Source organism: Choristoneura fumiferana, chromosome 28 (genome assembly GCF_025370935.1).
Source record: "Choristoneura fumiferana chromosome 28, NRCan_CFum_1, whole genome shotgun sequence".
Taxonomy (NCBI): domain Eukaryota; kingdom Metazoa; phylum Arthropoda; class Insecta; order Lepidoptera; family Tortricidae; genus Choristoneura; species Choristoneura fumiferana.
The window spans coordinates 8,264,760-8,278,186 of NC_133499.1; the positions used below are offsets into that span (position 1 = coordinate 8,264,760).

The 13,427-nt window shown below is 38.7% G+C and overlaps 1 protein-coding gene across 1 annotated transcript in view; it reads right to left on the reverse strand.

Annotated features, from left to right (window-relative positions):
- Positions 1-13,427, reverse strand: part of Fibp (acidic fibroblast growth factor intracellular-binding protein) — a 19,292-nt gene continuing 5,865 nt past the window's right edge. Inside the window, exons 4-11 of the mRNA XM_074109087.1 lie at positions 11,402-11,483; positions 9,250-9,395; positions 5,767-5,866; positions 4,672-4,799; positions 4,276-4,344; positions 2,242-2,328; positions 1,412-1,510; positions 1-79 (exon numbers count right to left, since the gene is read on the reverse strand). Of these exons, the coding sequence (XP_073965188.1) occupies positions 1-79; positions 1,412-1,510; positions 2,242-2,328; positions 4,276-4,344; positions 4,672-4,799; positions 5,767-5,866; positions 9,250-9,395; positions 11,402-11,483 (790 nt within the window). The remainder of the gene's footprint in view (positions 80-1,411; positions 1,511-2,241; positions 2,329-4,275; positions 4,345-4,671; positions 4,800-5,766; positions 5,867-9,249; positions 9,396-11,401; positions 11,484-13,427) is intronic.

Consider the following 13,427-nt stretch of genomic DNA (forward strand, 5'->3'; position numbering starts at 1 on the left):
TTAAGCGTGATACATCGTTAGAAGACACTGGCTTATGACTTTCATATATCGCTCCCACACGCTCTTTAGGTCTGCCTCCCTGGAAAAAACAAAATAAGCTGCATAAAATGACTTTTTATACCCTAGGGCGTAAAGTTAATAATTTCTTCTAACACCAAGGCATTACATGCAAGGCAAAGTTTCTCAATACGTTTCAGTCTGTATGTCGGCGGCCGATCGTAAAATACGCCAGATCACGAAATTCCTAGGCATATCATGAAATGGCGCCATTCCATGAATTGGTTAAGGGACATCCGCCATATCGTTCAAAACTCAACGTTTAACGATTTGCCTAGTGACGTTTAGGCAGATCATGAAATTCCTAGGCATATCATGAAACGCCGTCATTTCATGATTTGGCCAGTTTAGGCGGATCATGAAATTCCTAGGTATATCATGAAACGCCGCCACATCGGTCCTTGGTACTTTCGTCGGCTCGCTCGCTCGCTCGGCTCGTGCGTTCTGGTCACAATTCAAACTAACAACTCCTCGCTTCGCTCGTCATACCAAATTTTTTCTTTTTTCGGCATATCACGATGTGTTATAGAGTTGAGTATAGAGCTAGGAATATCGACAAATGCGTTGCTCTAATCGATCTGCCGTATCTATTGTTTTTCAGGCACATCGTGATATGCGTGGGCAACTTTTAGGCATATCATGAAATGACGCCATTTCACGATATGCCTAGGAATTTCGTGATCTGGCGGATTTTACGATCGGCCGCCGACATATATATACGCCCCAGTGCAAAGCACAGGCCTTCACTCAGAATGAGAATAATTGGACGTCATAGTTTAAACTAGTTCTGCCACACCAATGCTTATTTTATAAATTTGATCTGTATGCGTATGTTGAGAACCGGCATTACTTTATTTTGCATCTGTGGTGAAGTGGCAAACTGTCAAGAATGACGCTCAAGGATGACACTTACTGCCACTGTCAAAATGTCATATGTCAGATTGCGTATAGAAATCGAATATCGTAGTATAATCCACGCGTAAATTGTGAAGAATCTAATATTACCAGAATAAAGTCACAGTTTTCAAAGTCAAACGAAAGTCATTGCTTAATTTTCTTGTAATAATTAAATTATATTAAATAAAAAAAATACAGGAAACAATTATTTAAAAAAATGATTTGTTTCGAAATTGTTTTAAATTTACTATATGTTGTAAAAAAAATAGACAACCTCAACTGTAGTGTCATCGGCAACATTATACATTTATGTTCTATTTCTATGTGATATGGCAACACGTTTATATATAACAAAAACAGTAATGGACTCAGAATGCTTCCTTGGGGTACACCACAGCGGATGTATTTACCTTGAGACAGTTAATACTAATATAAGCGTTCCAAAACTGTTACGTACCTTAACACGTCCATCTGCAATGCGCACTGCTCATACGCGCAGAGGAATTGAGCCAAATCAATTTTGGGCCAGCCGCCTAGACGCAAAGGCTCCACGCATCTGAAAGAGAAACATGTATCTAATAGACTTTGCCAGCGATCTCGCACGCGAAAACATTAGATTGTAAATAATTTATTGAATCAGGCGTTACTTTGCGGAGGTCCATATCAATGAACTAAAGATTTCCTTGCTCACCCGCGACCTTACGATAGCTAAGCTTATGCAAAATATGCGTGTTCATGCAGTTCCTCCACCTCCACACTGTAAGAACACACACAAATCACACAAACCCATCTATCACCACCACCACACTACACTGACGCGTTTCGAACTCAACCAGAGCTGTCCAACACAACAACAAGGGACAAGTTAAAAACGGTGGTTGTGGTTCGTTAGTCTAACAACTGGTAGCATGGTGTACGGTTGTGTCACTCTGAAGATGAGCTCTGGTTGAGTTCGAAACGCGTCAGTGTAGTGTGGTGGGTGGTGATAGATGGGTTTGTGTGATTTGTGTGTGTTCTTACAGTGTGGAGGTGGAGGAACTGCATGAACACGCATATTTTGCATAAGCTTAGCTATCTTAAGGTCGCGGTGAGCAAGGAAATTCTTTTAGTACATTAGATTGTATTGAAATTCCGGGATTTTATTTATTTATTACCTATTTATTTGTCATAAAGTAAGTAACAACCAATGCGCTGTAAAATTCAAAATAAACAAAACAAAAAAAAAAGTTCAAAAAAACGAATTGGGGATTTTTGGACTTCATGTGATTATGTGTCTGGTTCACTTACTTTTCAAGTAAGTCGATAAAAAGTGATCGAAGTTCTCGACCTCTATGCAAGTTGCAAGCTAAACCGACCAGCGCCCGTGTGTACAGCCTGAAATTAAAAAAAAATCTTTCTGACTATAATTAATCACCTATCGTTTGACCTATGGCCTCTCAAGCTGAGGACCGTGGGTTCAAACCCCGGCTCGCACCTCTGAGTTTTTCAAAATTCATGTGCGGAATTACATTTGAAATTTACCACGAGCTTTACGGCGAAGGAAAAACATCGTGAGGAAACCTGCGCTAACCTGCGAAGTAATTCAACGGTGTGTGTGAAGTTCCCAATCCGCACTGGGCCCGCGTGCATCATTCTGAGGGGAGGCCTGTGCCCTGCAGTGGGACGTATATAGGCTGGGATGATGGATGAGATGATAATTAATCAATCATCATCATCGACCAGAAGACGTCCACTGCTGTACAAACGCCCTTAGAACATCACAATGAACGACAACTCGCCACTTGCCGACCGGATGGCCTAGTGGTTAGAACCTGACTACGAAGCCTGAGGTCCCGGGTTCGATTCCCGGCCGGGGCAGATATTTGTATGAATAATACGAATGTTTGTTCTCGGGTCTTGATGTATTTAATTATGTATTTATCTATATAAGTATGTTTATCCGTTGCCTAGTATCCATAGTACCTACAAGCTTTGCTTAGTTTGGGACTAGGTCAATAGGAGTCAAGTGTCCCATTATAATATCTATCTATCTAATACAAAATCTATATCTATCTTTATCTATATAATGCATGTATAGTTTCTCTTGTATTTATATAAATATTGATACTTTTCTTTTCTTTAAGTTTTAATTGTATCACTCTTTTCATGATGTGTACACATAGTTTGAATTGTAAATGATCTCTTGCCTTAATTATTCTCATTACTGTACCGCATGTTTACAATTTGTTTTGTGTGCCAAAGTTAATAAATCAATAAAATTAATAATAAATACCTTTAAACGAGCAATTGGTATATATATATTTCGGGGATCTCGGGAACGGCTCCAACGGTACGATTTCAATGAAATTTGGTATATAAGTTTTTTGGGGATGACGAATCGATCTAGCTTGGTCTTATCTCTGGGAAAACGCTTATCATCGAGTTTTAGCCCGAGCAAAGCTCGGTCGCCCAGGTACTTATTATTATTATGCATCACTTGCATCCTCCGGTTGCCCGAAACTCTCACGTCAGTCCATCTAGTGGGTCTGCCGACGCTTCGTCTTCCGGTTCGTGGTCGCCACTCGAGGACTTTTCTCCCCCAACGGTTATCTGTCCGAGCGATGGCCCGCCCATTGCCACTTCAACATATATATCTTTCCAGCTATGTCGGTGACTTTAGTTCTTCAACGAATTTCCGTATTCCGCATTATGAACTATACTTACAGTGCTTTGCAATGCTATGCAATTTTGAAAATATTTTTAAGGATTTTATTTTATTTTATTGTGTCGCTTTTGTATTTGGGCATTTAAAAAAAAAGTGTACCCTTTCCTTTTTTTTTTATTTTAGAAAAAAAAATGTTTTTTTTTTCTACTCAGAATCAAGAGCACAGTCGATTCCGATTGTTTAAAGAAAATTCATTCATACAAAATACTTCTTTCATACTGTGTATGGAAAAAACGTCGCAAAACTTTTTTGGGGGCATTTTTTTTAAATATCGCAATCGATTGTGCTCTTGATTCTGAGTAGGAAAAACCTTTTTTTATTATCCAAAAAAAAAGGTACACTTTTTTTTTAAAACGCCCATTTAAGCAACGAATTGTTCGAAGTATCATACATCACACATACATCATCAGCCTATAGCAGTCCACTGCTGGACATAGGCCTCCCCTAAAGAACGCCATTGCGCCCTGTCCTCGGCTAGACGCATCCAGCCTCTACCAGCAGCCTTCCGCTAATCGTCACTCCACCTGGCCGCAGGGCGTCCTACACTACGTTTGCCAAGACGCGGTAAAATAACAATATCTATAATATCATAACTAAATATAATAATAATTTCTTACCTGAAATTGAGCTCCAATTCTTGATACGACTTCTCCAATAGTTTAGGCTTTAAACGCATACAGATCAAACTGAAAACAAATAAAACAATCATAAAAGACCGGCCAAATGCGACTCGGATTCATATAGAAAACCGGCCAAGAGCGTGTCGGACACGCCCAAAGCCCCAAAATAGGGTTCCGTAGCCATTACGAATAAATTAAGTCGTATTTTTCTAAGGATTTCGTATTTTATACGGAATCTTCCAAGTTTAGGTTTATTTTATACCTTAGGCTGCTATTTACTCTTAAACTACTAATGATTCTCAAGTAAACTTAACCGTTATAGTTTTCCTTGAAAGTTTGGTCTACGATAAGGCCTCTAGCCTTTAGACTCTACGCTACTGGTAAATAACTCACTGTTTATGTTCTTTTTCCTTGTCAAGCAGTATTCTTAACTCCCTTAATTCTAGAAGGAACTCCCTGTCCATTTCTGTGTCGTAATATTCTGGTCCAGTGCAGGAATACGTCCAGTTTGTCATGATGGCCTGGAAAATAGTACATTGTTGTAGTGGCTGGAAAGTAAGCAATAGATGAACCGCCCTTTTTTACCCGACTGCGAAGAAGGACTCGGTTATGTGTTTGACGCGTATGTATGTATGTCTATTCCTATGTCATCTCGTAACTACTCAACGGCTGAACTGATTTTGATAAATGATACGTCATTGGATTCGTCTTGATGACGCGAGTGACACTGGGTACATGAAATTCTTGGGAAATCAAAATGTCGGATTTTTGGCGCCAAATTGTAAGTTTTCAAAAAATGTTTTTTATTCAAATCTGTCGAGTAGGGTATCAAATGAAAGCTAATAACTAGCCCATTCTAAATATGTATGGGTTATAATAGTTTTAATATACCATTTTTACAGAACTATGTGTGAAATAAAAAAAATTAAAAAAAGATCAAAAAACCCGACTGCCTTAAAAAAGACTAAAAGGAGAAAACAAGTTTATTGGGCTAGAACTTTGTAAAGTAGCTAACTTAAAGTTCAACAGTCGGGACCCATTTCAATCGTGACGCTCAAAAATTCTTACCTAATGGGTCCCGACTGTTGAACTTTAAGTTAGCTACTTAACAAAGTTCTAGCCCACTAGACTTGTTTTCTTCTTTTAGTCTTTTTTAAGGCAGTCGGGTTTATTGATCTTTTAATTTTTTTTTATTCGACTGTATGGCAACGAGCAAGTGGGTCTCATGATGGTAAGAGTAAGAGATCACCACCGCCCATAGGCACCTGCAACACCAGGGGGATTGCAGTTGCGTGACCAACCTAGAGGCCTAAGATGGGACACCTCAAGTGCCAGTAATTTCACCGGCTGTCTTACTCTCCACGCCGAAACACAACAGTGCAAGCACTGCTGTTTCACGGCAGGATTAGCGAGCAAGATGGTGGTAGCAATCCGGGCGCACCGAGGGTCCTACCACCTGCAAAAGACACAATGTACTATTGTACTTACCTGAGCGCAGTGGTAGAAATCGTTGAAACTGAGATATTGCAGTTTACGTTTAGTCGTTTCGAACCTCATGCATGCGATAAACACAACCGCGCCGTATTTCCTACAACAGATTATAATGTACAGATATATAATACTATTCAATGGAAAAAATCAATTGTGTAAACAAAGCATTTTTTCACGATTACTCCGTAGTTACTTACATTTGAACGCCAATCCCGATCATATTTACATCTCAATGAGCTCAGCACTGTTTTTAACAATCATTTATCATTAAATAATCGTGTAAATATGGTTATTTTATAGAATTAAATGGAAGACGAAAATCCGTTATATTTGTCAAATTGACATGATAATTTTTTCCTCACCGAAGTTGGTCTATGGTCGGTCTAGTCTCTGGAAATTTAGTGCTGTACCAACAAAATTAATTATTTGACTGAACCAACCTTACCTACCGATAATTATGGCTGGCCCTGCAAATTAATTTATTCGTAGATATTAATTATTTGTGTTAAGTTACACTATTTAATGAAGGTTTATAAAGGTTTCTAATCCTATCCTACTATCCTACTAATCCTACTAATATTATAAATGTGAAGTTTGTGAGTGAGTGAGTGAAAATGTTCGTTACTTCTTCACGCTGAAACGGCTGGACGGATTTGGATGAAATTTTGGCGAAAAGTTAGATAACATAGGATACTTTTTATCCCGATATTCCCATGGGATAGGGATAAAATCTTGAAATAACAACGCTCAGCTTTGTCATGAAAATTGTATATAGATAGTTTGACATCTGGAAAAAACATAGCCTACTTTTTATTTCGATATTCCCACGAGATGGGATAAAATTTCGAACTAATAACCGCTGGGCTTAGAGTCATGAAATTTTACCATGATTTTTTTAATGTAATGTCAATGAAAACAACGATTTAATTTTCGGGAATTCCCACGGCAATTTTTAAAAATCCCGGTATTTTCAGCTGTTGGACCTAATGATTTACGTGTGCGAAGCCGTGGGTAAAACACTAGTTGGACGATAAAGAGTATTATAGTAGAAATTATGTAGATTTCTATTTACTAGTACTTATCATATTTACTGTGGAGTCCATTGTTGGACCAAACAATCATTTTGAATCACTTCCCTGTGTCTACTCTCATTTCCCTGTCTTATGTAAATTTAAAAAATGCCTCTTCTAAATTATATCGAAAATACAAACTGAGACATGGGATGCACAGAAAAAACCAGAAAAAGAGACCAGCGCTGGGAATCGAACCTAGGTCCTCAGCAATCCGTACTGCGTACTATAACCCCTACACCACCGTTGGACAGGAGTCAAGATACAAATTTCTCCTATGCACACATATCTCAGGTTGCCTTTTTCTACTACGCTACTTAAGCAGCAAAAATTCTAAATTAATCCATATTTTAACTGACCCTTTCATTCTAAAATACTCCATCATAAACCTTGGGAAAATATACGTCAAAAAATATAAGTGGATATACATGTTTCACCATTTTAAAATTCTACCCTTAAAGGGTATAAAGGGGAGTGTAAGTTTGTATGGAAAAACGTTAGGTATATATATTTGAAGATATACCTAATCCTAAAACTTCGGTGAAAATGCTATTAAACATTCTAAGTTAAAAGGGACATGGAAACATGTGAATGACTCTTGAACAGGACTAAGAGAATACGTGATTCGCCATTTTTAAAAATTAAACTTAGGGAAAACATTAAATAATGAAATATGAGTAAATTCAAAATAATTATTTACTGCTGATTGAAGTATCTTAAAGAGCTTTCACATCACTAGAGCCAACGTCAGTCAGTCAGTCAGCCAGTCGTCAGTCAAGTGTCAATGTCAGTCACCACATTTGTTTACACAATTGATTTTTTCCATTGAATAGTACCATAGTGAATTCTTTCCCATCATATTTCACGCCGAAGCCGTGGTGGCCTAGTGGTTTGACCTATCGCCTCTCAAACAGAAGGTCGTGGGTTCAAACCCCGGCTCGCACCTCTGAGTTTTTCGAAATTCATGTGCGGAATTACTTTTGAAATTTACAACGAGCTTTGCGGTGAAGGAAAACATCGTGAGGAAACCTGCACTAACCTGCGAAGCAATTCAATGGTGCGTGTGAAGTTCCATCCGCACTGGGCCCGCGTGTGGAACTATGGCCCAAGCCCTCTTGATCTGAGAGGAGGCCTGTGCCCAGCAGTGGGACGTATATAGGCTGGGATGATGATGATATTTCAGTTTTAGCCTGCAGGGCAACTAACTACAAAACTCGAAACTCGAAGTTCGTGTCGTGCGGTCCCTCTGACACTTATACTATTTAATACGAGAGCGAGAGGGACGGTGCGACAAGAACTTCGAGTTTCGAGTTTCGTAGTAGCCCTGATGAATATGGCTGGCGTAAAATATTTGAACATAAAGAATTATTGTTATACGAAATTAATCTAAGCTATCAGATTTTATAATCAATTAATTAAGTTGAAATTTGATTTATAGTGAATTTTTGAAAAATCTATATACCTGTCCCTTTCTCTATGCAGCAAGTATGGCGGTACTGGCCTGTGACGTCACATGCCAGTATGTCTTTCTCTGTCTAATCTTGAATTTCAAACCCTCATAACTTTGTTATTTGTAAAGGTAGCTTAAAATTGTTTCTTTATTCGATAACAGGCATTGTGTAGTTTTAATTTATAAAACATATACAAAATAGTCAAATACCGTATTAAGTGAAGAAACGTAATATGCATGTAACGTAACACCAGAGACTCGTTTAGTGATGGGACCTAATGGATCTTGAGTTATATCGGTACTTATTAATTGATAAGTAACGAACATTCTTGCAAACTCCGTGTAGCCTTACTTAAGTGGCAAATAATATTCCAACCTAGAATTTCACTTATAAGTATAATCTCATCAAAATTAGCGTAATAATCGAATAAATGATGACATTAATTATTATTAAGATTTTATATTATTAGTTTTTTCGACTCAAGTCGACACTTCGACTCTCTAGTCTTATGATACTGACAGCTGTCACCCGCACTATGCTACAATGAAAGTACTGTAGTTTAAGCATTTGTTTATCTAAACCCATATGGTAAATCCTCAATTATGCGTTCAAAAACCATAGGTAATGACCAGCATTACGACATTGGATTCTATCATGAACACGGCTGTATCGTAATGAGATTTCATACATCATTACAGCACGGGGGGGGGCGCTCGTGGGGCAGACATACTTACCTAGTTCTCGTTAATGCAGGTCATTCTCAATGGTTCTTGAACACATGATAGAGGATTTAATATATGGATATAGATAAAATATTGTATGCAACTGTACGTAATTAGGCCTAAAACACTCATGTGACCCTATTATGAAATCGGCTACGCCTCGTTTCATAAACCCACACTCGTGTTTTAAGGACCCCTATTACGATACAGTTGCATAAAATACTATTACCGACTCACTTAGCAAGCGGCTCCGATAGCAGAAACGTCGTCCTTATATTAGCGACCACGTTGCCGGGCATCTCCTCCACCGTCCGGAAAACGCGCCGGACGTTGTCGAACTGCCGCCGGCAGCAACGGAGCGGGGCGCCGGACCGGTCGGACACCTAGGTTTTTTTTTTTATTAAAAACATTCCTAAAAATCCGCCTGCCTTAAACCTCCTGCGGCCCAAGTCAATCTTTTTAACCGCCGACGCAAAAAGAAGAGTGTTCACCGTGTTACAAGTTCGACCGCTGTGTGTCTGTCTGTGGCACCGTAGCTCTTAAACGGGTGAACCAATTTGAATGCGGTTTTTATTATTTGAAAGCAGGGTTCTTGGTGATGGTTTTTAGACATGATTTATCAGAATCGGAGAAGAATGTGTTTTTCATGAACCAATAGAAACTTTATTTATTTACCTAGCCTCGCTTCGCTCAGCTGTTTGGACCTGAGCTGTGCTCATGGTCAAAATACCATAAACGGGACTTATCACGCTATTTTTACACGAGTAATATTTACCTCGACGTAGCAGTTGAAATAAAAAAGCATAGGAATTTCAACCGGGACGATGGGTATAAGCTTTCATCTTCGTGGAATCCTGTTATTAATAAGTGTCGGCGTCGGGATGAATGTTCGGAGGGACGATCGGACGTTGTTAGTGTTGTGTGTCGGTGTGATAGGGTGACTAATAAAAGTGACCAAGTGCGGGTAGTTCGTGATACGAGTGCCGGCACTATTAGTGATCAAGTGCGGGTAGTTCGAAGAACTCGCGCCGCTAGGCAGACTTGACACCCCACACTTCAGTCTACTCGTGACCACGGCAACTGTAACGTTAAATTGAAAATACAAACTGAAATATAGATGCACAGAAAAACCAGAAAAATAAGACCAGCACTGGGAATCGAACCCAGGTCCTCGGTATTCCGTGCCGCGTGCTATACCGCTACACCACTGTTGATCAACGGTACAGACACGAATTTCCCCTATGCACCACATAGCTTGTTTGTTTCTTATTTAGCCACTTAAGCAGTGACGCTAGCGACATCTATACCGTAGCCCTCGTCGAGAAACTTTTGGCATTCCATTGGAAATAACCGCTCACCCGGACAAGAGATGTCGTTACTAAGCAATCAAACTAAAAATTATTTTTTTTTTATCTTTTTTGTAAAAACAATCTTAACTGTAACGTTGCCGAAACGTCGAGGTAAATATATGAATAGTGTAATAAGTCCTGTTTATGGTATTTGACCATGACTGAGCTGTGCTGTACGTGGATAGGGAAATGAGGTGTTTCTAGTAGTTCATGAAGATAACATTCCTAGGAACACATCCTCACACATCTTAGAGTTCTAGACCACTAGACTTGTTTTTTTAGGGTCCCGTACCCAAAGGGTGCCAACGGAACCCTATTACTGAGACTCCGCTGTCTGTCACAGGGCTCTATCTCTTGAGCCGTAATAGCTAGGCACTTTAAATTTTCAGATTATGTATGCTGTGGCCGATATAACAACAAATACTAAAAACAGAATAAAACAAATATTTAAGGGGGGCTCCCATACAACGAACGTGATTTTTTTTGCCGTTTTTGCTCGATATTAATAACGGCAACAGGCAGACACTTGAAAAATCTTTAAATATTCACAGAATATTTAGTTGTATAATCACTTTAAAAATAAATAAATTAAAATAAAATAATTTTTAAGATGGGGGCTCCCGAACTTCTTTTTTTAAGGCAATCAAGTTCAAGGCTCGGAACCGGTTTGTAAAATAGCAGTAAATAGCGGTAAATACCGCTTTATTTCGGTTTAACTCCGAACTTTCATAAGAACGCGAACGTTTATAAGAACTGAACTATAACCTAAATAAACCGGTTTATTCGAGGGGTGACAGCTGGCCGGCCGGCGGGGCGGCGACGTTTATCCTGCGCCAGAATAAACCGGTTTTCATTATTCTAAACCGGTTAATCTGACAAGAACTTTATGGAAATGTTCCCTTAAAAACCAGTTTAAAAATAACGGTTTCGCGAACGAAACCAAAATGAAAACGTTTTGGGCCAAGTACATGATAACGGTTTGGAAATTTAACCGGTATCCGAGCCTTGATCAAGTTTACTGTCGGCGAAGAGAAGCTCACCTCGTCTAAATCCTTCCTGTGTCTAGAAGACAGTTTGCGTCCCAGCAGTTCTCTGATAACTGCATCATCTAAACCATAGTATCTAGAAAAATGCAGTACAATTAGAATGTTAATGGAAAACGAGCAAGTGGGTCTCCTGATGGTAAGAGATCACCACCGCCGATAAACATCTGGAACACCAGGGGTATTGCACAAGCGTTGCCAACCTAGAGGCCTAAGATGGGATACCTCAAGTGCCAGTAATTTCACCGGCTGTCTTACTCTCCACGCCGAAACAACAGTGCAAGCACTGCTGCTTCACGGCAGGATTAGCGAGCAAGATGGTGGTAGCAATCCGGGCGGACCTTGCACAAGATTAGATCCTGTCCTAGATTTTTATTTTAAAAGTACACTTTACTTTTTTTTCACAATAATTAGGGTTCGTCTTACACAGAATCACGAAGAAAAGAATGTGTTACTACTGCTGGGTAGATTAGCCAAAGGAAACTTTTAAATTTTTTTTTTACTATTGTTCGCACACACGTAAATCATTAGATCCAGCAGCTGAATTGAAATTTCGAGATTTTTAAAACTTCCCGTGGGAATTCCCGAAAATTAAATCGTGGTTTTCATTGACGTTACATTAAAAACAATCATGTCAAATTTTATGACTTAAGCCCAGCGGTTGTTATTTCGAGATTTTATCCCTATCCCGTGGGAATAACTGAATAAAAAGTAGCCTATGTTTTATTCCAGATGTCCAGCTATCTACCTGCCCGACTCGGGCACAACGGCTGCGTTCAGCGTAACGCGTAGGGCTGTGTTGCACGACACGACACGGTGACCGTCTAAAATGGTCTCGCCGGAAGACCAGCGCTGGCTCCACCAAAGGAGTCCGCATTTTATGCTGAGGCGGGACCGTTTCGGGCCAATTCAAATTCAAATTAAAAAAAAAAAAATTCAAATTCAAAAAATTCAATTTGTTACTGTTCTGTATCTATAATTTACATGTGTGTGTCCCGAATAAATCTTTTCATTTTCATTACATTTTCATTTTTTACATAGGTACGTTCCAAATTTCATCCAAATCCGTCCAGCCGTTTCAGCGTGAATGAGTAACAAACATACTCACTCACTCACTCAGAAACTTTCGCATTTATAATATACCTAAGTAGGATTAGAAAATGTACATAATATATTGTATTTCTATCCAATTTATAAAAAGTGTAAACAAAGACGCCATTAACACGACCACAGACATTCAATGATTAATTATTCAGTAATGTATTCCTTATTTCTGTCCATTGTAAAGGTTGCTGGAAGAGATCGCTGAAGCGATAAGGCCGCCTATTGCTTACCTTAGAAAATCTCTATGTATATACTTGTTTTCTCTGTACTGTTTACTGTATTGGTGTGCAATAAAGAGTTATTGTATTGTATTGTATTGTAAATCGATTAATTTATTAATTTAATAGATCAAAGTAGTCTATTTATTATTTACAATACTGATTTCATTCAAAGACTGTTTATTCAATTACAAAAGCAGTAATTATTTAATTTTAAGGAAAGTAGATAAAATCGCTTATTCATCCGCGCATTAATCGATTTTTAAAATGTCAATTTTTCCACAATCTACGCTAGTCTATGCTACTACAGATTATACACATGTTTCAATCAAGAAATAACGTCAGCAGGGCTACTCCGAAACTCGAAACTCGAAGTTCGTGTCGTGCGGTCCCTCTGACACTTATACTATTTAATACGAGAGCGAGAGGGACCGCACGACACGAACTTCGAGTTTCGAGTTTCGGAGTAGCCCTGCAGATTTTGACGAAGATTTTTCAAATGAAAATTAAATATTGAAATAAAGTGAATTTTGGTAAAAAAAAGGATTACATTGATTCGATCCAGTGGGTGTTTATACAAGAATTTTAGGTGAAATCGGTTTGTTTACACTTTCCATAAATTGGATTGAAATAACATATGCTTAGATTTTTTTTTGCCAGGAAACTACATTTCGCACCTTTAAAATTAAACTGAAATAATT